At 40.6% G+C, this 27115-nt stretch overlaps 1 protein-coding gene, 1 non-coding gene and 1 pseudogene across 3 annotated transcripts in view; 1 reads left to right on the top strand and 2 right to left on the bottom strand.

Moving 5' to 3' along the window:
- Positions 1-4005: 4005 nt before the first annotated feature.
- On the bottom strand, positions 4006-4112 carry LOC118992697 (U6 spliceosomal RNA). Its single transcript, XR_005067698.1, has one exon. It is a non-coding gene; the product is annotated as a U6 spliceosomal RNA (small nuclear RNA).
- A 3806-nt stretch (positions 4113-7918) lies between these two features.
- Positions 7919-8093, bottom strand: LOC118992675 (uncharacterized; annotated as a pseudogene).
- A 14453-nt stretch (positions 8094-22546) lies between these two features.
- The window catches only part of DMXL2 (Dmx like 2), a 133178-nt gene continuing 128609 nt past the window's right edge, over positions 22547-27115 (top strand). For both annotated transcript variants that reach the window (XM_037054633.1, XM_037054632.1), the window contains exon 1: positions 22547-23009. In XM_037054633.1, coding sequence (XP_036910528.1) covers positions 22923-23009 — 87 coding nt within the window. In that variant the 5' untranslated portion in view covers positions 22547-22922. The remainder of the gene's footprint in view (positions 23010-27115) is intronic.

Raw genomic sequence — 27115 nt, 5'->3', positions numbered from 1 at the left:
CCCCCTTTTGCATCCATCCACCCAGCATCCCCCAATATCCTCCAGTGAAACCTCCTTTGTCCATGAGCCATGCAAATAATTTCTTTGGCAAATCCATTTCCTATACTTGCTTTTAACATCTCTGTGCCTATTCTGTAGCTACTAATTTGTACTTCTTAACCCCTTCACTTTTCCCCCATTTCCCCAGACCCCCATCCCCATTGACCACCATCCCAATGTTCTCCATATCTGTGATTCTGTTTCTGTTCTGCTTGTTTGCTTAATTTGTTTTATAGATTAAATAAATAGATATGTATCTATTGCCATTTTAATATTCATACTTTTGATCTCCCTGTTCTTAAATAAGCACCTTCAACATTTCATATAATAATGGTTTGGTAATAATGAAGTCCTTTAGTTTTTTTTTTCTTGTCTGGGAAGCTCTTTATCTGCCCTTCACTTTTAAATGATAGCTTTCCTAGACAGAGTAATCTAGGTTATAGGTCCTTGCTTTTTATCATTTTGAATACTTCTTTCCAGCCCCTTCTTGCCTGCAGTTTCTATTGAGAAATGAACTGACAGTCTTGTGGGGATGCCACTGTAGGTAACTAACTGCTTGTCTCTTGCTGCTTTTGAGAGTCTCTCTTTATCTTTAACCTTTGGCATTTTAATTGTGATGTGCCATGAAGTGGGCCTTTTTGAATCCATCTTGATTGGGACTCTCTGGGCTTCCTGGACTTGCATGTCTATTTCCTTCACCAAATTAAGGATGTTTTCTTTCATTATTTTTTTCAAATATGTTTTAAAATTTTTGCTTTCTCTCCTCCTTCCAGCACCACCATGACCGGAATGTTGGTATTCTTGAAGTTGTCCCAGAAGTTCCTTACACTATGCTCATTTTTTTAATTCTTTTTTTTCTTGTTCTGATTGGTTGTCTTTTGCTTCCTTATGTTCCAAATTGTTGATTTGATTCTCAGCATCATTCACCCTACTGTTGTTTCTCTGTAAATTCTTCTTTAACTTAATTAGTGAACACTTTGTCTCTGACTGGATCTTTTTTATACTGTTGAGGTCCTCACTAAATTCCTTGAGCATCCTTATAACCAATGCTTTGAAGTCTGCATCTGATAGATTGCTTATCTCTATTTTGTTTAGTTCACTTTCTGGAGTTTTAATCAGTTCTTTTATTTGGGCCATGTTTCTTTGTCTTCTCACTTTAGTAGCCTCCCTGTGTTTGTTTCTATGTATTAATTCAAGCTGCTATGACTCCCTATCTTGGTAGTGTGGCCTAATGTATTAGGTGTCCTGTAGGGTCCAGTGGCATAGCCTTTCCTATCACCCTAGCTGGGTACCTGAGGTGTGCCCTTTGTGTGGGCTGAGTAAATCCTCCTCTTGCAGTTGAGCCGTGATTGATATTGGCAGATCAATGAGAACAATTTACCCAGGCCAGTCAGCTGCAAAGATTGGCTGTGACCACTGATCACCAACCTCCACCCTCCATGGAGGATCAGCTGTGAAGGGGCAGGGTGGTGGTGCTCTGATATGATCTGTCACTGTCCAATGGGAGCAAAGGCTCTGTAGTTTCCACGGGTGGTGCTGGCCAAGGTCAGCTCCCACCTGTATTTTGCCGGGGGCCATCCTGCCTGAGCTGTAAGGGAGTCTGATATGGCTGCTACTTATGCTTGGCTTAGAGATTCCCAGGCTAAGAAAAGCTGTGTATCTAGGCTGGCTGGTGCTAGTGCTGGGCCTGAGGCTACTTAACAAGGGGTATGGGGACTAGGGACTCACTGAGGCCACCTTTTGCTTGTTTGCAAGGATTTGGGAAGTTGTGAAACATGAGCCAAGACCTGCAATTCTTATGGAAAAGTCTCTGTTAACAGCTTGAGTGTGCCCACAATTTGAGTGGGATGGAGTCTTAGGGGATCGCCAGGGCATCTAAATGGTATTAGCCAGGTTGATGGAGTCTCAGATGTGGCACCTGACTGCTGGCAATGTGGCTGTATGTGGGGAGGGCTCAGAAAAGGGACAATGGCCTCTACCTGCCTTTCTGTCTGGGAGAAAGCTGTCCCCCAGCTCTTGCCTTGATGCCAGACACTTCCTCCCTGTGTGCCACTGGTGCCTTTCAAGCTGCTACCAAGAGAGTGAATCTGAGTAAGTCTGTGTGTGGGTTCTTTAAAAGAAACTGCTTGACTGCTCCAGAAATTTTTCTATGGACTCAGTCCCCACTGATTTCTACAGCCAAAAGTTATGGGGACTTATATTCATGGCACTGGTACACTGGGCTAGGGGGACTTGGTGTAGGACAGGACTCCTTGCTCCCTAGATACTCCTCCTGAGTACTTTCCCTAAAGACTTTACTTACTTTTCAGAGAGAGAGAGAAGGGGAGGGAGATAGAAAGAGAGGGAGAGAAACACCAGTGTGTGGTCGCCTCTCACACATTACGATGGGGGACTTGGCTTGCAACCCAGGCATGAGACCTGACTGGGAATCGAACCAGCAACACTTTGGTTCTCAGAGCAGCACTCAATCCACTGAGCTACACTAGCCAGGGCTTAGAGTACCTTTAATCAAACAGTACTTCAAACACACAATTGTTTCTTGGCAGGGATAATATAGCATTATTATTTCAGTATACTGCATTAAAAATTTTAAATCAGTGGTAGGTGGGCAGTGAGTAAGGCAGAGGAGAGTAATGGGGACAACTGTAATTGAACAATTAAGAAAATTTAAAAATTAAAAAATAAACAATTTTAATCATAATTGAAAACCCCAGCTGAGTTAAGAGTAAATTTCCAGTATCCTGTTCTTTAAAACAGAGATGGTAGGCTGTGTTTACCTCACAATGTTGTTGTGGAGATTGAATGGATACACATTTAGATCCAGTAATGTTAATGCCATGAATATTTTGACACAGACTTAAAAAATGTTATGAGATGGTTTCCGCTTTTAAGAAACATTACTAAATATCATGTGAAGTAGCCATTCACTGATTCTGAGACTCTATCGCTGACCTAATCTCTCAGCCTTTCTCCATTCTTCTTCCTGTTCCTGACTCAATTCTCCCCTCAATGAATGTATGTTTGAAGTTGGGAGAAGCAGCTCAGGGTGGAAAGAGGTAAAGGGTGGATGTTGAGGGTGTTGCATTGCTTGTCAACAAGAAAAAATAGGGTATTTGACTTTTCTCTTCCATTTGGACTGGAATTGACGATATTAAATGGACATGAAATCTAGGAACATTTTATGTTTCTGATCACATAAGCTGTGGAGTACTGAGTAAATGTAAGGCATGAATTAGTTTACATTCCTCAGTCTTAAGCATGTCTTTGCTGAATTTAGTATGGGTTTATGAGAGGAATATTCCTAGATTTATTTATTCATTCATTCATATAACAGATGTTTATTGAGCAATTGAAATATACCAGGCATTGAGATAATTTCTGGGTTTACAAAGACAACTAAGATATGATCACTGGTCTTATAGTCTGATAGAGAGAAAAGATTATGATTATAACAATAACAATGACAACCACAACTATTTACTAAATAGGTTTTATGTGCTACACTCTTATCTCATTTAAATATAAGTGAACAAATAAGCACAAGAATGTGTTATGGGTTCCCTGTTGTATGTGCAAAGTTGAGGTTGGGTGCCAAAATTAAATGAACGGTCAGGAAAGGTTTCAAAGAAAAGAAACCTCTTTTCTTAATAATGAAAAGGTTAAAATATTTAATTATTGTGTGCACACTATAATAAGCACACGATAAATGTTGAATAATATAAAAATGTATGTTGTAATTGTAAGACAAGAGTCATTAACACAGATCAGATGACCGTAAAATAGACAACACACGTGCCCAGCAAGTTGAAGCTTTTTGCATAGGCATCGGCATGCTCATGGATTGATTCTCATTTGCTTATTCACTAGTGAAGATATCTTTTGAGCTGAAACTTGAAGACTTAATAAAAAGATGTTATTATTTATTATATAGAATATGGATATATTAATTATTATTGCCTGTTTTTAAAAAATATAGAATGCTTCACAAATTTGCATGTCATCCTTGTGCAGGGGCCACGCTAATGTTTTCTGTATCATTCAAATTTTAGTATATGTGCTGCTGAAGTGAGCACTATTGTACATTTTATTATTATAAGATTTCAAACACAAAAGTAGAGAATATATTGTACTCCTATGAATTCATTACCCAACTTCAATAACCATTAACTCATGTGACCATACTTCTTATTGTATATTTCCAACTACTTTGCACTCCCAATGGATTATTTACCCATAAAAATCCCAATTTCATATCATTTCATCCATAAGTATGTCAGCATGTTTACCTAAAAGATAAGCACTCTTTTCGCCAACATTACTGGAATATCTTTATCATACCTCATAATAATAATACTACCTTATTATCATCAAATGTCCAGTCAGAGTTTAAATTTCCCCACTTGCACTACAAATATTTTTACAGTTGGTTTGCTTGGGCCAGAATCCAAAGAAGGCCAGGCATCGCATTTGGATGGCGTCTGAAAGACACAAACGGTGTAAGATTGGGAACGTAGATGCTGCCAGGTCTTCTTTGACTTCCTCAGGCAATTTACTTCCTTCCTCAGAATACTGTGCACACTTCCAATATAGCATGTCTCCCATTGTGCTTTTTGTACATGCTTCTTTTCTTCTTATTTCAAAAGTAATAAATGTACATCAAAGGAAACATTCTGAAAGTCCAGATGGGCAAAAAGGAAACAGGGGTCCGATAGAGATAACTGCTGCTAACTTTTGGTATATGCACTTTTGGTGCATTTTTTCCTAAAAAATATTTTGTACATTTATCTACAAAATTGTATCTCTGACTGTAATTGTCTGCTTACACATCTAGCTATCTATCCTGCTAAACTGTGAACTTCTCCAGGGAAAGGATCTTGTCTTACTTATCTTTCATTTTTCAGCCCTTCTTACAGCACCTGGAAATCAATCCATTTGCTTAACTCAATGAAGTGACAGAGGAGTGCCTGTTTACCTTTGGTCTTCAAATGCTGAGATTGTTATGGCTGTGCCACAGTGGAGGATCATCATTGTCTTGCAGTGCCAGGAGCTGCCAGCTCCTTAAAGAACTATTAGCTAATCTGCCACTGTGATTCTCCATGGAATACCTTATTAGCAGGGCTCAGTCCTTTACATACATATCTTTGCTAAGAAGCCATGTTTTTAAGAAGGCAGAGTGTCTCAGGTTGTCCTTTCCTGGGAATCAGACCCTGAAGTGGAACTTAGCATGCAGGGACTTTGAGGGTATGCCCTTGAATAAACAACTATGGAAGGGAAAGACTGGGAGAGATGCTGAATTTGGCAGAGAAGGAAGGTAAGCTGCAACATAGTTTTAATGGAAGCTTTAGCCAATCTGTTCTGAGGGGAAGCTAGAGGCCTAGGCCTTTATACCCTTGCATAGATCAGTCATTGGATGTAAGTCTTCCTGGGAAAGAGTCATAATCGTGGATGAAGTCATTCTTTTCAGCAGCTGGGGAAACATGTTCTTCCGTCCTGAAGTGAGATCTGAGCAGCACCTCCCAAAGTTTAGCACACACACCCTGACCCCCTTGTTTAAAATTGTAGCCCCTACGCCTGCACTCCCCTCCTCTCCCCTGCCTTATGTTTATGTCTCCATTGCGCTCGACACCAAATATACCATACCATTCACTTACTGATTTTATTTTTATCTTTCTCCCCGATTAGTGAGATTTTTTCACCAAATCTATATTCCCATTTTGTTCATATCATGGTTAAATATTAACAGCTTACATTAGGGCACAGGTGCTCCTGATTGACCCACTTTTATTTGCTCTCACTGGTGTCACTGTCACTGGGGCTGTCACTCTCTCTGTCACAGGTCAACACAGTTAGGTTAGACTGTGAAATTTTTGTGCATGGGAATTTTTGTCTATATACCTTTTTATTGCTGTATTTTGAGCATCTGGAATAGTGTCTGACATATAGTAAGTGCTCAACACATATTGATACCTGGAGTATGTCTCAAAATACCCCAGAAAATATATATAGTTACATAAATAGAAAAATGGAATTGCCCATTAGTCTATAATTATTGAACCTGGGTAACAAGTACTCAGAAATTCAATATATTATCCTCTCAAATTTTATATGTAATTAAAAATTTTCATAATAAAATGTTTTAAAAACCTGTGTTTTAAATTTACTGCTCCCAAGTGGAGAGAGTAATAAGAGAAACAGTTTTTCTTTTTTGCTCCCAAAGATGTTCTGAAAATACAGTGATACATCTTCTTCAGCGGCACAGAAAACCAGTATCACAGAAAATCAGTATCTTTGACTGGGGGCTCCGAAGCCTGTCCTCCAGCCACCTGGTAGGCATGCTGCTGTCCTGGGGATCCTGAGTGACTTTGCTGCCGTGCCCTGCAGCGTTAATGGTGTAATTCCATTTTTCTTCTCCCAGGAGGCCGATGTTTTACAGACACTGGAGAATTAGACCAGCATTTTTTGCTGGACACCGCGCAGATGCAATTAGACAGGACTAATGCGTTCTGAGAAACTAAGAGGGATTACTGAACCTCCCCTCTTGGCAGTTGGGAGTGGTGGGTAGGAGGCAGTATGGGAGTGCTCACCTCTCCCCAAAGTGGAGGGCAAGTGGACCCACAGGGTGGGGTAGAGAGGATGGGGAGCGGTTACCTCTCCTCTGCCGCCTTTTCCCCAAACAAATCCCCAAGAAAGGCCCTGCCTGGTGTGGCTTCTGCAGCCTCTCTGACCTTATTTTCTTCCCCTTCCCCCTAGGCCCTTGAGCTCTCACTGCACTGGCCTCTGCTGCTCCTGACATGGTCAGACCTGCCCTTGTGTTGGCACCTTTACAGCGACCTCCTCCTTTGCCTGTCATAGTCTCCACATGGCTCATCCCCTCACCTTCTCCAAGCCTTAGCTCAAGTGTCACCTTCTCGGTGATGAATTATTTAAAACTGCACCCACTTCTACCAGCCCCGCACTCACCACCCCCATTACCTTGCCGTACTTCTTTATTATTCTTTGTCACTTATATCTTTCAAGTATATGACTTGTTGATCTGTTTCTCCCGAGTGCCTATGGTGATGCCTGGGACACAAATAATAATTGAAAAAGTGGAATAATAGATAGAGCCCAGACTGCTGTGTTTCTCAGTGTCCACACATTAAGATTCTAAAAGTCAGTCCTGGTGTTAACTGTTACTGTCAAATCTCTCTGTTTTCCTTCCTCTTGCCCTAAAACCTCAATTTCTCCAGTTCATAGTTTAAAACAACCAGAGTGATCTTTTAAAAATATGTCTGATCACAGGTAAGGATGGAGGTTGGGCGAAGCCACGGGGAAGGTGCAGCACCCTGTGCCTAGCCACAGCTGGGAGCAATTGTACCAACCGAGGCCTGAGAGCTGTGTAAGAGGGCTGCTGACAGGGACTGTAGCCTTCGGTAGAGGATGCAGCCGAGAAAATATTGGGTTGGCCAAAAGTCCGTATAGTTTTTCCCTTATAATAAAGATACATTTTTCATTTTCACCAATAATTTCATTACTTTGGATATTTTGAGTATGCCAGCTATATCTCCCGTGTGGTATAATGTTAATTATTCTCAATTAATATCTCAATTTGATCAATATCAGCTTCACCTGGTCTACCCAACCGTTGAACATCCTCCGGAGAGAAATCTCCAGCACAAAACTTTGCAAACCATTTTTGACATGTTCCATCAGTCACAGCATCTTCTCCATACACTACATAATATTTCTTTTTAAACCACCAATCTTTTTTTTAAAGATTATTTATTTATTTATCTTTAGAGGTGAAGGGAAGGAGAGAGGGAGAGAAATATCAATGTACAGTTGCCTCTTGTGCGTCCCCTGCTGGGAACCACCCTGCAACCCAGGCATGTGCCCTGACTGGAAATCGAACCGTGATCGTATGGTTCACAGGCCCATGCTCAATCCACTGAGCTACACCAGCCAGGGCCATAGACAGTTTTAAATACATACTTTTTATTACCACACAATAGATTTTATTAAACTGATAAGAACAGATACTACACTTGATCTTAGCCAAAAGGCTGAGAAGCGATACAATAGATTTTATGACAATCCCTGTGTTTATGGACATAAAATAAATCTGTAATAGTCCTAAGTGTGTGTGTGTGTGTGTGTGTGTGTGTGTGTAAATGTATGTTTCAAGATCCCAACAATCCAAAATGAAAAACAAGCCTTGATCATCATGCCTTCGGAAAGATTGGCTGTAGAAATTGATACTAAGTAAATCAATGTCAGGTGAAAAACTTGCAGCCTAAGAATATGGGGAAGAAAGATAGTATACAGGTATGTAATTCAGTTAATGAAAATGTGATGTATTTTTAAAAATGTTTATAGTGTTTCTGGTATTTGTCAGCTTTCCAAAATCTGTAATTTGTCATAATTTTTTGCTCATCCAAGTAAGTGTTGACCTTTGGGTATATACAAATACCACGATTTAGTTGCTTTTTTTTTTTTTTAAAGAGGGGCTCAAAAACTGTATAAGCTTCAGGCACCCCTCCCACCAAAACACTGGTATCTTCTCTGCCCATATGTCTATGAATGAACTGTAGATAATAAATTAAAGTCAGACCATTTGTTTTATTTAAAACATGCAGTTGAACAGCTGTTGCAGTTGCATAGGCTGCATCACCCTGAGCACTGAGCTCAGCACAGTTCCTCTGAGAGGGTGAGTCTCTCACTCATCCCTTCAGAAAAACATTCAGTCTTTCATGTAGACTTGCAAATATGAAGTTCTTTGCAATGACTGATGAAGCCATGCCCAGAGCCTCTTCCTAGAATTCTTGGTTATGTTGTTACTCATCAAACTGATGAGGGCAAACGGTGAACAGTGATGGCGGTGCAGCAGGTTGCTTCCTCTGTATTCGTACTTAGAACGCCTACCGAAGTTGAGTAGGTTCATGTTACCTCTCTCTTATTTGCCCAAAGCTGGTTTTCCCATTGTTAAGTGTGACAGTCTTGGAAACAGAAAACCCATTTTTAAAGCATAGAAATTCTTCCTATTAATTAATTATTTATTTTATTTTATTTTTTAGAAAGAGGGGAAGTAAGGGAGAAACAGAGGGATAGAAACATTGATGTGTGAGAGAAACAGAAATTGGCTGCTTCTTGCATGCCTCCAAATGGGGACCTGGCCTGCAACCCAGGCATGTGCCCTGACCAGAAATCTAACCAGCAACCTTTCAGTTCATAGGCTGGCACTCAACTTACTGAGTCATACCAGCCAGGGCAATTCTTCCTTTTTATTTAAAAAAAATTTTAAAGATTTAATTAATTTATTTTTTGACAGAGAGGAAGGGAGGAAGAAAGAGAGGGAGAGAAGCAGCAATATGCAGCTGCCTGTTAGGAACCCTCTACTGGGGACCTGGCCCACAGCCCAGGCATGTGCTCTAGACTGGGAATTGAACTGGTGACCCTTTGATTCTCAGGCAGGCACTCAACCACTGAGCCACACCAACCAGGGCCAATTCTTCCTTTTCAAAATAAAACACAGAACCCCTAGTGTTGAGCATTAGAAGATCAATCCGTAGGTTGGCAGGAGACCTGAGTAGACACAGTGGGCCTAACTCTGCCCTTTACATTTCTGGGGATCTCATTTTTAGAGGCCCAACTTCCTTCTGAAAGCTTTACATGTGAACAAGAACCCTTGCGTGTTTTGATTAAGAATTAGGAGCATGGGCCCTGGAATGAGAAGCGTGGGGACCCCACTCTACCACTCACTGACTGGGAGACCGTTGGCAGAGTCCTCAAACTCTCTATACCTCCATTCATTCAGTATTCTGGCAAAGGGTTGTTAATATTTGTATTTATATGTTTATATTAATGAGCAAATACTGGAAATAGACTACACAAGACAGACGAGGCTTCTGCCTGAAGGATGCTGCCACTTTCGGGGTGATAGAAATAATAACTCAGTAAATAAATGTAGAGAAGACTGGTGCCTTCTTCTCTTCTTTGCAGCCCCCAATAAACCTTCTGCACACAGCTCTACACTAGAGTCTGTTTTCAGAGAATGGGAATGAACACAATAAAATATATGAGAGAGATAACTATAGATTGTGGTAGGTGAAGGAGCTCACTTAAGCGTGCGTGTCTGGGAAAACTCTGGGGGGCTGGGGTTGAACCAGGAGGGTGGACTCAAACAGTGGCTCATGTATATGTGAGCCAAGGAGGAGAAATGAAATCCCAAGGGAAACAGGGTGATGTCATAGAGAACAGGGAAAAACCACTTTATCTAGGATTATCACTGGTAACCACCTCTCCTAGAAATAAGTATTCTTAACATTTTAATATACTTTATTTCAATATATTAATTTTCAATGTGATTAATGCTAGGAGAAATAGAAGTTAATTTATGTACAGTTTGATTACAACTATAAAAATATACTTAGAGAAAGAAGGACTAGAGAGGAACATAATAATATGCTAACAAGGTATATGAATAAAAAATGTGACTTCTTTTCTCTACTTCAAAAAATGTCTGCAACCTAATAGTTCAGTGAGAAGAATTAACATAAGCTTTTAAAAAGAACCTATTTGTTGAAGCAATCCTCAAAGAAAAGTTCTAGAATTACCATACCAGTGTACTGACCTCATGAGAACCTGCCAAAACAATCCTTCCTCTTTCCATTCATGTGACTTTGGACATCACTTTATAGGACTGGGTTTACACGGAAAGTACTCTTGAAATAACAGAAGGTACTTATTTCCTCCCCATAGCCTGTGCAACATTAAGGAAATACTGCCACCAAGTGGGAGGTAGAATTTAGTTTTGGTTCCTGTTGCTTTAATTCTATGTGGGAAGTCGGAATAGGATAGACCAGACAAAGGGTGTGTGTATCGGGGGAGACTCCAGGAGTTTGGGTTGAACTGGGAGGATTAACACAGAGAGTCGCTCAAGTCTGTGTGACCCAAGGAGGAAAGATGAAACCCCAACTAGGAGGGAGGGTAAAGCCAAAATCTTCAAACGACTGAACTGTGTATCCAGCATACTGAGTAATATGTCCTGAGTAATGGATGTGCAAAGATTTAATGTGGATATTTACTATGGTTTTTTTTTTTTGGTAACACGAAAAACAAGAATGTAAATGTCCAATTACTGAGGATTAATTGAATAAATAATGATACATCTCTACAATTGATTATTCTTTGACTTTTAAAGTGATACTAAAAATGTGTAGTGACAAAGAATGATGTTTATCATATGCAGTTGACCTTTGAAGGTTAGGGGTGCACAATAAAAAATTCACACAAAACTTGTGATTCCCCAAAGACTTAACAGTGGTATCTGAGGGGGATTGGTTACAGGACCCCCTGCAGATACCGAAATCCCTGGATGCTCAGGTCCCTTATATGTGGTGTAGGGAATGCATGCAGTTGGGCCTCTGCATCCTAGAGTTCCCAAGAGTGGATCAGAAATAGTGTTTCAATAGGTCGTTGATTGATTTCTCTGGTGTGGAACCCAGGAATATAGTGGGCAGACTGTATATTTACTGAAAAAAATCTACATATAAGTAGACCTGTGCAGTACAAACCCATGTTATTCAATGGTCAAATGTATTTTTAGTGAATAATGCAGGTCACAAAGTAGCATATATCGTTCATACTAAAACACTTCAAGGATACACATTAAAATGCTAATAATAACTATAATAATTTATATATATGTTTAGTGCTTACTATAATACGTGCCAGGCAGATTAAAATAGTTATCTTGGACCCACCTATTCCTCTCTTCTCCAATTTAATCCTTCTAATGTTTCCCTCTCCTTCCATCACTAGCTTTCTTGGGTTCTGGACCTCTTTAGCAGGCTGGCCATGCTTATGAAGTCCAGAAGGATGTCTCTAAATCATTAAATAAAACACACTGCATTAAACAAGAAAAAATTACAGTGAAATACAGTCATTAAAATAACTCAAAACCAAATTTGTTACATAGTAATATGTATGTATAGATATATTGTATGTAATATCTTTCTATATACTTTATTAATGCATTGAATAAATATAGTAGAAAGTATAGTAATAGTTTCTGAGTAGAGATATTAATAAAAACTATTTCAAGATAATTGCAATGACTGTGATATATGAAAATATTCGTGATTTCTGTTGCTGACAAAGTCACTGTGTTTCATCAGTTGTATTCATAATTTAAGTAAATTTTAAATTGTAGTCGAAACATAGTGACACTAAAGATTTATTTGTTCCTACCTGGAAGACACAGGAGGAGAGCTCCTGCCCTTCAGTCTGTTTTGCAGCAGCTGTCACATCATGTCATTCCCTTCTCAAACCCGTTAAAGGGCTTTGTCTTGCTTAAAATCCTTGCCCCAAGATCTTCCCTGTAGTGTCCTTTCCGCTCTCATTTCCCACAGTTTCCTTCCTACAGGTACCCTCCTTGTTCACTGCCCTCCAGCCTTCTGTGCGGTTCCTTGAAGACAAGCCAACCACAGCCCTGACTATTGCTCTTGCCATTCTCTTTCCCAGAACATTCTTCCTTGGACATTGACAGGACCTGCTGCCTTATGTCAGGGGTGGATATTTTCCATAAAGGGACAGATAGCAAATAATTCAGGTTTGGGGGGCCATGCCATCTCTGTAGCAACTCTGTTGCAATAGTGCCAAAGCAACCTAGACGGCATATAAATAAATGGGTATAAATGAGTTTCAATAAATTTTTATTTTTGGACACTGAAATTTTGAATTGTGTATAATTTTCACTGGTTATGAAATTATTATCTTTCTAATTTTGTTTTTGTGTTTTGATTATGTTATCTCCCTCATCAGCTAACCTAGCCATCTACAAATCTGACAACTTTTATGTCTTCTTCCAAACCTTTCAGAGTAAGGCAGGGATGGAGGCTGACTCTGTATGACTCCCCCAGGTAGCTGGAGCACCTCAGCTCACCCTTGGGAAATAAATCCTGTAGGTAGGGCTTTAGGTGAGGGTAACAGGGAAGTCCTCCACACTAGAAATGGGAGTGAAGGAAAGAGGGCTTCAGATACTTCAACTAAATATCAACAGCTGAGACAGTCAAAGCACATTCTTAAAGAGGGAAATGCCTACTAGTGATAGCAATATGTCTAAAGAGAAGATGTGTCCATCATAAGACACAAAGGAGAGTCAATGAGGCAAATATGGGCTTTACCCAGCCTTACATCAAGCTTCCTGATAGAATACCTCTTTTGAGAGCTGGCTAATTGAATCTAACAAACTCCCTTTGTTCTGATTCCAGACTCATACCAATCCTTTCTGAAGACTCAGTTTCCCATGTAAGGAATCCACAGAGGGAGCACAGGCTGGTCAGGTTGACTCCACGGTCTGGGCCACCAGCCTGTCACATTTCTCAGTGAAAATGAATAAAATGATGTCTTGACTCAACAAAGTATGTGTTCATCAAGAAAGTATATAAACTAGTAAATTCATACATTGCAGTACTTCGTAGCAGAAAAAATATAACAAACAGAAGTCCCTGCCCTCCAGAAGCCCTGGATTTAGCAGTGAGGACCAGCCCTCGTTGAAGAAGACTGGAATTAAGCATTCCAATCACATGCTGTGTGAAGCGAAGTTCTGTGACGGTGTTTGCTTGAGAGGGCTCAGTGATATGGATGCCGTTTCTGCTGCTGTAATTGAGAGAAAGGAACCAGACCATAGTTTCATTATAAATTTACACTGAAGTCTCCAAACACAGAAACAAAAGGAGATGCCATTTTTGAACACTTGGCTCATAATAAATGTTCAATAAATTATCTTTTGATTACTCTCACCAGCACACTCACTAGGCTTTCTAGTGTCTCCTTAGTGATACAGATGCATTGGGTAGGTGAAATTTAATACTTTTTTGGTTATTATTATTAAATTTGACCTGAAACCCTTAACATAGCACTTATTCTGTGCTAGGCAGTGTCCTAGGTGTTTTATACATGTTAGTTTATTTAATTCTTACAATAATTCATCAGACGGGTGCTACTATCACCCCATTTCACAGGCTAGAAAACTAGAGCATGGCATGGTTTATTTGCTCAGGATCAAGTAATTGGCAAATCACAGATCTGGTTTTGAACCTAATGTATTTCACTAGTCTTTGCGTTACTTGTCTGCCACTTGGGATTGTGTTCATTAGAAATACCAGGGAAAACCTTCATCAGCCTATTAACTCAGAACCTCTAGGAGCAGGACCCATAATCTGAGATTTTAACAGGTTTTCCAGGTGATACTTTTCCAATGAGCCCAGCATCAGCCAATGGGCTGACACGAAGGAACCAGAGCCCTGGTTCCTCTTACTTCCTTTTGCCACTGTTGCTCAGGCAACCATCACGGCATAGTTGTGGCCTGTGTATGTGCATCACTTCTTTAGAATGGATATCAGAAGCTTGGTGAAAATCCCAGAGACAATAACGAAACACTGTTGTAGAAATCCTGCAACACTGGTGCCTTTGATAGTACAGAGAGTGATATGGTGTGGAAACACCCAGGACTGACAATTCTAACTTAAAGAGTGATTTAGAGGGTTGAAGTCTGAGTAAAAGTAAGTTTTAGGAGATTCTCACCAATTAATTTTGGTTACATTTTCTTTTCTTTTTTTAATGTATGTCCAAGAGAGAGAAATTTGATAAAAATCAAAAGATCTTTCAGTAGATTTAAATATCTTTAATAATAAGTAAGGAATGTGTCATAGTTTAATTGGCACTTTTTGTTCTTTCCTTGTGGTCTATAAAATAATGATACTTTTAGAATCAGTGACATCTTAGATGAGATGAAAGACAAAAGAAGGGTGTCTAATCTTTTAGAATTACCCTTTGGTTCCTGATAAAGGAACCAAAGTGTAGGCTCCGAAAGGCCTATGCTCAAGATTTGTGATTATAGGAAGCAGTGCCTGTTCTTTCTAATACATCCTGATGAAGATTCACCTCAAGGAGTTTCAAAGCAGTGGAATTGATTCCAGACCACGTCCCCAGACTCTCTGATGCCAGGGGGCACAAGTCCCCAGCCTTATCTTTCCTATACATCCCTTCCATTTGATGTAAAACAGTTAATGATTAAAAATGTATGTACCCTAATTCACACTTCTGCCAGGCCACTTTTTTGCTTATCCTTCTGCCCATTACCAATCCACAGTCTGCCTGCATGACATTTCAAAAGGCCAAAACTCAGAACATCAGGGCTTGGAGGAAGTGAATGTTTATTGATGGAAGAGAAGATGGAAGCCCTAATCCTCAAATCCATTTTAAGAAAGTACAGAGTTTAGAGTTTAGGCTTCTTTAATGTCACGGGAAGGGAAAATGGGAGGGGTCGTTTTTGTAAAATGTCAAGCCCTGAGCAGGATTCCTCTAACGATCAGCGTGTCTAAAGCAGGAATTATCGGCCTGAAGTCCATAGGCATAGCAGGCCGGACAAGACAGAGTCAGAGAGACTAAGCACTTCACTCTGTTGTGTGCATATAAAGTGCTCCTGACTTTTCCAAAGTGGTCCGATTTGGGAGCATTGTTTCAAGGCTTCCTGAAGGTCTACTCTTGGCTTATAACATTCCTTCTAAAATTTTTAGAGATTCGGTTTCTTTTCATTGACAGCATACGGGGCACAATATCTACCTTTTAGAGAAAATTTCCAGAAATTGCTGTATAGTTCATGTTCAGCTACCATCTCATTTTTCAGAACTTAATCAATGACCAAGTAGCAACATAGTAGGCTGGGAAATGTAGTCTTTATTCCAGACATTCATTTGAGAGCCAAAAATTGGAGATTTTCATTAAGAGAAACAGATAATGGAGAAGGCAATCAGCTATTGTCATCCAGACACAGTCCTGGCTTCTAGACAGAGGAGGGGAATACCTATAGGCGTGTATACCATAATTCACACTGGGCAAAGCTCTCCAGAGACAGCAGTTTCTGGACTGAAATTTGAAGGCTGTGATGGTGGTGAGGGAGTTTCCAGATGGGAAGTAGTGAATTTCCAGAGGCTAGAAAGACGGAAGTACTTATTAGCACTTCAGTGTGATCACAACATAATATTAGAGGTCAGGAATACCCAAAGATGAAGTTGGAAAGGTAAGCAGGGGTCAGGTCATGTTATGTCTGATCTACTCTACATAACAATTATTTAAATGATAAAGTATTTTTAAAAATTACTTCCCAATTAAGCTCCCACTTGAATGGGCTTATGAAACCACTAAACCTTGATGTTTAAGGAAATCAGTTATATGCGTAGAGCACCTGTTTCTCACAGCACAATCATAAATAGTGCCTGCAAAGATATGAACCATTTGCTACAATTCTTTTAAGAAGGGCAGTCTTCTCAGATCCTAGCAACAAAAAAATCTAACTAGAGAAAAATGCACTCTGTTCATCTGTTTATAAGATTCGTAAAGATTCATTCCTCCCCCTACCCTGAAAAGGTGTTTAAAATTTTCCCTGAGTATAATGCATCCATATTAGAGCCAAAAAGCCACAGACTGAAGGAGTGAGTTAAGTAACTAAGATTCTGAGGTGTAGCCACCAAGAAGGCAGTAATTTGATGTTAGAAGACAAAGACATCACAGAAAATATATAAACTGTCCCCCCTGTAAGTTGTATTCTTAATTAAAACAAAGCAAAAATAATGAATCTGAGGCCATAGAGATGATCAGAGGTAGAGTCTGGGTCTGTGATAAAGACAATTTGCAAAGATGACTATGACAATTTCTCCTGCATCTCTTTGCAATGTGACTTTTCTGTTCCTCCCATTGAAAGATGGAATTTGTTACCCTAGGCCTTGAATCTTTGCAGCCCTTGTGACTTGTTTTGACCAAGGCACATGATAGAAGTGATTATATATATAACCTTCAATACTGAGCCTGAGACTGCTTTGAAAGTCAATCTAGGCCTAAGGAGGATGGGAGGCTACAGGGTGGGGAACCAAGGCATCCCAGCAAGCATCAACCACCAGCCACGAGCCTATTTTGCACCTTCCACCCCAGGCAACAGCTGCAGGTGAATGCAGCTGCATGAGTGAGCCCAAGTGAAACCAGAAGAGGAACCCCCCACCCAACCCACAGAGCAAAAGCAATAACAGATCATTGTTCTTTTAAGTCACTAAGTTTCAGAGTGGTTTGTTACCTAGGAATATATCAATGAGATAGCGTCATTCCTATGACGCAAAAGCAATGAAGACATTGCTATTAGATCAATTTCAGGCTTAGTTAATAGACTTTGCAAAATGAACTGGTAATAGGGAGTCAGGGCTTTCATTGCTATATACCCAAGAAAATAGCAGGTGAATTGTTAGACATATGTAAGAAATGGTAAGGTTTCCACAACCAGAGGAAATATTTCAAAAACATGGGTATTAAACCCACCATACACACAAATGGACTCACTTGGGAAATTCAATGTTTAAAAACATAGAGACAGTTTGACAGTGAAGAACGAATAACAACAGAAACATCAAAGATCAGCATTATGACAATCTAAATTTATGAGTAGAAATTCCAGTATCTTCTGTAGGTAAGGATAGGAATGACCCAAATGGTGCCACTTGACACTTCATACTATCCTTGACTTCCATGGTATGCTGGTCAGCCTCCAGGGTGGCCCCCAGTAATATCATTTCCTGGTATTCACTCTCCTGGGGAATATTCTCCCAGACTAAGTTATGGGTGGCCTGTGTTTCCAATAAAATATGGTGGAAGTGACGGTGTGTGACTCCTAAGGCTGGGTGATAAAAGACATGGCAACTTCCACCTCCATCTCTCTCTTGGATCACTTGCTCTCAGGGAAGCCAGCTGCTATGTCTTGAGGTCACGCGTGCAGCACTTTGGAGAGGACCACAAAGTGAGGAACTAAGGCCTCCAGCCAAGTGCCCAGATCGACTTGCCAACCATGAGAGTGTGCCATCTTGGAAGCAGGTCTTAGTCATCAGTCAATCCTTCAGATGACTGTAGCCCTGGCTGACATTTCACTTTTTAGATGGGTTTATTGAGGTTATAGTTTATTTACCATAAGACTCAGTAATTCGATGACTTATAGTAAATTTACAGAGTTGCGCAGCCATGACCACAATTTTAGAACATTGCCACCGTGTCTGTGCCCAAAGAAATCCCATGCCCATTAGCAATTACTTCCCATTCCACCACTAACTCCCAACAACCACTAATGTTTCGTGTGTCAATAGATTTGCTTTTCAGAAAACTTAATCCAAGTAGAATACTATAACATGTGATTTTTCGTTTTTATTCAGTATCTAGCTGACATTTTGACTGCAACCTCGAGAGAGTTTGAACTAGAATCTCCCAGCTAAGCTACTACTGAATTCTCAATGCACAAAAGCTGTGAGAAAGAAATGTTTGTTGTTGATTGTAGCCTCTTAGTTGTGGGGTAATTTGTTACACAGTAATACATAACTAGTGCACACGGATATGTGATTACTGCTTGGAAAGAAACTAATTCCCTCTGACATATGATGTCCCAGTAAACTCAACCCCAGAGGTACAACGTGTGCTACTGTTAAAACTTGTGGACACGAAAAATGCACACCATACAGTTGTATTGGCATGTTTTGTTAATGACACAAAACTGATATTTTTTTCTAATAACAGAAAACATTTTCAGATCAAAAGAAAGAAACTTCACTTTACTTTCAGGTCCATGAGAAAGGTTTGAGAAACAAGGAAGAAGCGAAAGTGTGGATAGTTAACATGTGGCTTAGCATCCTGGTTAGGTGGGCTACCAAAGAAACTTGCCATATTAGTCTGGAATGACTTTTGGTTGATCAAATTAGACAATAAAAGGCTCATCTCATCTACAATTCCAGGAGATGTAACTAGCCAGTTGCAACCTTGGGATGCTGAGTGATCAAGAAGTCATTTAAAGGATTCATGAGGGAAGAAGGAACAGGTGTATGCGGGCTTCAGGTTTTTTGAGTTGATACCAAAAGAAGGAAGAGGCTTAAATTTCATAGCTGTGAGAACAGGTCAAAGGTTCATGAATGCTGTGAAATGACAGTCAGCTGTGAAATAGTTTAAATAATGTGGAATTAATCTTCTGAACAATCTGACCTCAATTTGTTGTTTGATGATGATTTTGACTCCGTTTCTAATGTGACAAAGGTTGAACAGTAAGAGATTCATCTAGAATTCAGTAGTAGCAATGTTTTTCAAGATTTGAAAATCTTTAAGTTTGGAGGGTGAAGATTAAAATCTTTATGACACTTTGAAAGTGTTCATTTTTATTTATGCAGCAATTATTCACTAAAACATTAGTTACTATAACACATTCAGTTTTTTCAAGCTATTCAGTGTGTATTAATACTTTGTAAAATATTTGCCTTTAAGTGTAAGCGTGATGTTGGAATTTCTTCCAACTTATTATTTTTGCTGTGTTTTGTTCCAGTTTTTACTGAAATGTTTGTCTACATGTATTAAATCTTTTTGTAAAGGTTATTTAACTTTAATCTACTTAAGTACTTGATTTATACTATTTTTTACTGAAATATGTTGTATATGTAGAAATTCTCTCAAATTTATTTGACACTGTGGTTTGCTTTGTAGGTGCTAGTACCCTTATTTGCCTTCATGGTACTTCACGCACAGCATGGTTCATTTACCCATCATTTGTGTGTATTGTTGTGTGCCATATTTTCACTACATATTTCTTTTAGCTGTGTGGCTCAGTACCTTTATTCACAGTTAATGGGATATAATTAAATACATAGAACCTCTGATTTCCTACAGCCCAATATATTGTACATAGTATACTATATACTATGTAATATAGTATATTACACATGTATACTATATATTACTATAATACAATATATACTATATAATATAGTATATTACATATGTAATACTATATTACATATACTATGTAATACTTCCCTCCACAAAACTGATAGGGGACTCTAGAGTTGGAAAATTTTAGTTTAAGTAATAGCTAACAAGTTTAGTAATCAATGTATGTAAAAGCTATTGTTCCAGGAACTGAAGGTATGACCCACCCTGACTCCAGGGGACCATAAACAGCTCCACCTTTACGCCCCAGGAGGACTGCAAACAATTCAAGATGGTATCTGAGCCATGGTACTCTGGGGTGAGATGACCACCGCCCAGGAGGAGAATACTGCAGTTTTTCAATCCAGTTATTTTTTTCCTGAATTCCAAACCTCTTACTTATACTTTGTTCTCCTTACAAAAAGGGCCATTTTAAAGTGGAATTTAAGACAGTCTGTTAGGGTATTAACCCGCTGTTTTCTCAGATGGCCATCTGAATAAAGTGCCCATAAAGATTCACTCCCTGTCTCTGCTTATTGGGTTTGGTATGTGACAGGTAGCACAAATGCTGTTTTTTTCCCCCCCAGTTTCAAAACCCCTGTAACCTCATTTAAACACTTTTCCAGATATAAATAAATATATGTATAATGAAAGGTATTTAAAGTTTTTTTTTAAAAAACTTATTGATTTTAGAGACAGAGTGGGAGAGAGAGAGAAATATAAATTTGTTGTTGTACATATTTATGAATTCACTGGTTGATTTTTGTATGTGCTCTGATATGAGGCATTGAATCCACAACCTTGGCATATTGGGACAATGCTCTAACCAACTGAGCAACCCAGCCAGGCCCTGAAAAGTTATTTACCCCCTAAATTTTTCTTGCAAAATTGAGTGCTCTTACTTTCATTCAATCGTGTACGTCAGCAAGTAAAATACTATCATTCAGGGGCTGGGTTGATAGGAAAATAAGATACTGATCATGACTTGAAATATCTAAAACCCTAGTGGAAGAAACAGGCACAAACCAGTACTTACATTGCTATGTGATACATTGTTTCAGTAGAAGGAAGTGTAAAGGTGTTTGGGAGTAGACAAAAAAAGCTTTACTAATAGGTAACTTTTCAACTAAATTGTGGTTTGTCAGGTCCAGAAGCAGAGGAAGGGCATTCCAGACAGAGCAAAGAGCAGGAACCAGGACAAGGAAGCAGAGAGAACATAGCATACTCTGAAAGCAACAAATAGCTCTCAGGGGCTAGAGCATAGAGGCCATGAGGGAACAGCTGCAGATGACAAGATAAGACTGAAACCAGAATGAACAGGTTTGTCAGCCAAGCTAAGGAGCTCAGATTTTAACCTGTAGGGAGTGGGGATTTTAAGCAGAGGAATCTTCTCTTTAAGAGGTTCCTCTGGCTGCAGTGTGGTGGATGAATTGGAAAGCAAGAGATGGAAGGCAAACTAGTTAGGAGGCTCCCTGGTAATTAAATGAGAAAGGATAAGGTCTGAAATGAAAAGAAATGGCAGTGGGGATCATGAGGGGCATGGATTAGAGACTTCGAAAAGGGGTCCTTAGATATGGGCAAGAAAGAGAAAGGAGTCTAAAGTGGCTCCGCGGTTTGTAGGCTGGGTGATTGGGGGAAGAGTTAAGCCACTAACTGAAAAGGAAAATGCCCCCTGCCATCAGGATGATCTTTGACTCCTTCTCCTTTCCACTGAACAGATGACCGATTCCTGCCAGGCCTTTGCCTACAATCCTCCCTGCCCTCCTAAATGTGCTGCAAAGTCATCTTCCTAAAGCAGTTTTGATTGTGTAAACTCACAGAATGAAATCTAAGCTTCTTAGCGGGGCATTCAACACTCTCCACCTTCAGGCAGGCCATAAGCGAACTCCTGGATACCTTGATCTCCTTAACGATCATTTCCTCTCCCCGCCTCAAACATCAATCTAATCTTTTAACTCGTCCTGTTAAAAATATTCTTCCTATTCTGTGGTGCGAAGACTGTTGTGTTTCAATCATCATAACACTTGGTGTTCTGCTTGGTTCTGTAGGGAGTTGTGCCTTGGTATCTTTTCTACGCCTTTGCCCCATTGACTTACACACAATATAGGATACAAAAATTGTGCTGAATTGATCTGCAGCCGGGATTTGATCCCCGTTTAGCAGACAGTCAGGAAAAATGAAGCGATTCTTCGAATCCCTGACATCACACATGGAAAAAAATGAGTCTAGAGGAATCACACGTCTCTAGGGGGCCCTTTCTCTGTCTAGAACAACTGTGATAAAGGTGGAAGAAAAATAATTTGCTGTCAGGGGTGTACGGCATCTCCAAGTTTCAAGATGCCTATATTGATCTTACGCACTGTACTTTGAAAAAGCCCTTAGGGATCTAAGGAATTCCCCGGTGGTGGATATCCTTCTGAGGTCAACTGCACTAACCATCACACGACGTACTTCGGAGTAGAGTAAACACAGCAAAACATTCTCACCGGCGTTTGCGCAGAGTTAGGGAGCTGCGTGGCCCCGGGCGGCCGCCGTCCCGCCCCTGTCCAGCCCCCGCCCCCAGTGGCCGCAGCTAGGAGGCTCGAGGGAACTCCCGCAAGTCTGCGCGCGCAATCCCCAGCCCAGGATCCGCACGGTGCGCGCAATTGCCTTGGAAACCACTGTGCGCACGCGCAAATGCGGGGCTGGGAATTAGGGCTGAGCTAAAAGCCCAGCGGCGGGAGGAGGGGTTTACCCTCCCACTTGACCGTCGCGCCCGTCTCCCTCGGGCGGAGCGTCCCCTTACTGCACGCGCCCGGCTCGCGCATTCCCTCCAGCTCTCCCCCGCCTCGCACGCACCCTTGCCCTCCGCCCGCATTTGTGCGCCGGTGCAGCAGGCAGTGGGAGCATCCGGGCATTTCCGCAGCCGTGCGGAGATCCGGGCGGCGTCGGCGGTTGAGGAGCTCTCATGGAAGGGACAGGGCGGGGGGAAGGCGAAAGGGTAGTGAGGCGATAAGCCAGGGCCTCCGCGCGGTGGGTCCCGAGGGAGGCGGAGGGGGAAGCGCTCTCGCGGCCGGGGGAGGGCCGGACGCGGGGCTCGTCGAGCCTCTCGTGCATTCTCCTGGCCAGCCCGGGCTCCGGACATGCATCTGCATCAGGTCCTCACCGGCGCTGTCAACCCTGGAGACAACTGCTACTCCGTGGGCAGCGTCGGGGATGTCCCTTTCACGGTGAGCGGCGTCCGGGAGCCCGACGGGGAGAGACCGGGGTCTGGACCTGGGGGCCGACACCCCCTGTCCGGGGCCCACACTTCTCCGGGGATACAGGGGGTGGGCTTCGAGGTGTTGGTGGGCCCCACCCGCTCTTTCTCTCTGCAGCCAATTAAGGGGGGAGGGGACGTGGGATTGTGAGTACTGCGGCTGGTGTAGGGAATTACCCTTCAAGGGAAAGGATTAGGAATCCATCCCTCTGTCCGCCTACAGCAAACGGGGCTCCGGGGGTGACAAGACGGGAAGGTTCCTCTCTTAGGGCGGCCCCCGCTCTGCGGGAGGAAGATGATTGCAACCGCTGAAACCCCAGACCGCCAGTTTCGCACCTGCTCTGGGCGTGGAGACCGAGCGACTTAGTCTTGTCTCGGAGAGTGGAGGCGACACTCTCCACTGTGCTTGGCTCCCCTTGCCCGTTGTGTCCGGGTATCCAGGAGACGTTGGAGCCTGCGAACCCGACCCAACCCTCTTATCTCCTGATATGCAGAATCCTAATTCCAACAAGAAAATAGAAAAATTTATTCTCTGCCCCTGAAAAATTTAGAATGTAAATGTTCGCGTGACTTTGGCCTGGCGGCGGGCTCTTATTTATCACGAGATCACAGTCTGGTAACCTTTCTAGGTAATGTTTTAATCCATTTACAAGGTAGGCTGGTTTGTTTTTAAGCTAAGGCAATGTAAAATTTCATGACATGCTTTTCTTGTTTGTGCGTGTAGAGTGTCTGTAAACAATAACGTGTTAGAAGCTCTTTAAAATCTAAATGCAATAGGTATGTTTCTCAAGGAGCGTGGATGGATCCTTTCTGAGAATGGGATGTTGTTAGTACAGCTCAATTCAAACCGAGTTGTAGAGGTTTCACCCATAGACTCCCTTTAGCCTCAGTTCCTTTTTTTGTTAGTTAAATTTATACATCGTGCTCTTTAGAACGAACTGTAGGCAATGAAACCTTGATGAAATACACAGTGTTATTGATAACTGTCGGCTTGATAAGATTGGAAACAGCATAATGGTATGCTTTTTAGACAAGGGAAACACTTTAATGTCTGCTTTCCAACAGCATGTTTTTAAAGCTGCAGAAAGAAGAAAAGCTCCAGCAAAACTGCACAATCATTATGTAGCACAATCATTCTGGAACAGAATTCATCTGTCTTTGTGATACATTAAAAATAACTACAGGATTGCTTTTTGGCCATTTTAATTTTAAGTGTAATGAACTTGGCTTTGTTCCAGTTGAGAATGAACGTACAATTTGCCTGACTTACATCGTTATACCTTTATCAATGGTGTCATCTGTGTTCTGTGTACATGTGACTGAAAAGATCCATCTAGTATTGAGCTTGGACTTCAAGTGTGTAAAGAATATTGGGGCACAGAGAAGAAATTTCCCCCAGTTGTGCAGGTGGGGAAGAAGTTCCTCAGGGTTAGAAGAGCAGACTTCCTCCATGAAGAAACAAATCTGGAACCGTTGGTAATAGGTTTTCCCCACACTATCATGGTGGTGGTAGTTGCTTGTTTTCATTTCAAGTGGAATGGTGTCTCACTGCGGGACTGGTAAAGAGCAGTCCAGTGGGTTGAGATGCAGCCTGGAAAAACCAATGCAAGAACTATGAATGCTGGGCAGGTGTAGTTCTGCTGGAGGCCACCCATAACCAGGTTTTTGGAATGATTTTCATATCTTTTCCCACTTCCCTAATTCATACCTGTCACCAAGTCTAGCTGACCCTCTGCAGTGTCTCTCAGATTTACCCCTTTTCATGTCCTTAGTTACTACCTTTTTATAGAAACTTATTTGTATTATTTAACGAGACAGCTTGCAAACTGGTTTTCCTGACACTTACCTGCTCGCTTCACTTCATCCTTTACACAGCTGCCGGGATAATTTTCTTCCACTACCATTTCACCATGTCATTCTGGGCTCAGGAATATGTAGTTGTTCTTAATTCTGTGAAATTTAAACTTGTCAGATATCCTTCCATCCTTGACTTTATATTTGATTATATGTACTTATCATCTTGGTCCTACTGCTGTAGACATACTAATTTCTTACGCCAGCCTTCATTTTTATGTTGCAACGAGAGAATACTGGCTTTTTAATTTCCCAAATGTGACTCAAAAATTTCCTGGCTTAGGATGCCTACCTGTTGATACTGGTTATTTGACCCTTTGGCATTATAAACCCATGCTCATTTTAATATCTTAGTTTTGAGTGCACCAATCCAATTACAATTTTGCCTTGAACTAGATAGGACCTTCTGGATTCTATGAACAAAAGATTTGTTTGAAGAGAAATAAGAACAAGATGTTTTTAAGCACTATAGAATTAACTAACAATTATTGAATGCCTATATTAGTATAAGAATAATTTTTTTTTTACAAAAAGTAAAGCTCCTTTACATAGAACATGACATTTAACTTGTAAGTACAGCAATCAGATGGTAAAACTTTAGTTCTGGGTCAGAGGACAAAAAATGGGACCAGCCAGGTCTGGAATGGAAGTCTCCCGACTTCTCATCAGGTGGGCTTTTTTCTGTTGTACATTTCTTTCCTGTCAGAGGTCCTGCTCTGAAGGGAGGGGTGGGGTGTGTGTTTAAGGCCAAGACATGGCCCTTGTAGATGGAAGACTGTTTTGCAGCTAGCCAGTGGTTCTTAGCCAATGATAACCTGATTGCCTTTTCAAAATAGGGTAGATCATTTATTTAGGAGTCTATAAATGGAAAGTTTTGGAAAAGGAATTGTTCTAAACAGATTTTGAAGTGTTCATGACATTCGTAATTGAAAAACAGTGTTTTATATATTGCACTGTGCCTGGTGGGTGGTGGGTGGTGTGATTGGATGGTGAATGACTGCGTGGTTATATCACTGTGGCCCCGTGTGTTCTGTGTTGACATGGTGGTGCAGTTTGTACTGGACAGTCCTAGTGATGTGTGTACTTTCAGTGATAACATGGGAGTTATTGTGGTTTTCACTTATGTTTTGGGAGCAGGTTTTTAAAACAACTGTGATTTTATAAATATAATGTATATATCACCTTTTGATTATTCTGTTCTTTTCAGTATAGATTTGCAGTAAGTTCTGCAAATACTGTTAGTCTTCAAAAGTCAGGTCTCAGTCCAAGGAGATGATCTTCTGCCATGTATGAGCTTCTGTGTTTTATTTTGCCATTGAGACATTTCCAACTACATTTTTACAGATAAGTGAGTTTCAAGGCTTAATGTAACAGTATAAATTTCTCCTTTATGTTACTACTATTCTGAAAAACATAGTCCTTAGTTATTAATTAAAATAATGATGGTATATGATGATTATTAATCTAATTAAAAATTTTTTACCATTTGGTCTTAAGGGGTGCAGACTATATTTTCCGGCAGATAGGGGCAGTTGATGTTACTCCAGTCTGATATGAATTAAATGCATTGATCAAAGTTCACAAACACTAGTAAGTCATTTCCACTCTCAGGGAACTTATAATACACTGGCAGAAATAAACAAAGAGATGTACATAATTATAATGTAAGGCAGATGAAAGATCGCATGTAGTTGGGAAGAAAAGAAAATATTTCACAGATGATTGACTTTTGGAACTAGTATAAAGGACACATGGACAACAACTAAGGAGGGTGGAAATGGGAGAGAGGTGGGGAGCACTGGGGGTTGGGCTGGGATGGTAATAAAAGACAGAAAACTGTACTTGAACAACAATGAAAAAAATAAAATTAAAAATTAAAAGAAGATTGACATTTGGAAAGATAATGGTATTAGGCCTTTCTGGATGGCGAAACCAACAAAAGCCAAGGAATGGTGTGATATAAAGGATAGATTGGGTCTAATGGCTTTAAAATAGAGCTTCTTTATTAAATATCATACACCCTTAGAATGTTGAAAAATATAATTTATAAGCATGCCCCATAGCTTTTTAGGGAAATTTATCTGTATTCTGACATTTCTTGACTTTTATTGTTGGTATCATTTTTCTTAAAGTCATCAGGTTATAATAAATGAAAGAAAACTTTAAAAGTTAGAAGATAATGTTATATGATCTCTTTTTCTGGCATTTAGATATATTTTAATT

The sequence above is a fragment of the Sturnira hondurensis genome, unplaced genomic scaffold (genome assembly GCF_014824575.4).
Source record: "Sturnira hondurensis isolate 20B ecotype Veracruz unplaced genomic scaffold, ASM1482457v3 Scaffold0008196, whole genome shotgun sequence".
NCBI lineage: Eukaryota > Metazoa > Chordata > Mammalia > Chiroptera > Phyllostomidae > Sturnira > Sturnira hondurensis.
This window is presented reverse-complemented; position numbering and strand designations above follow the sequence as displayed.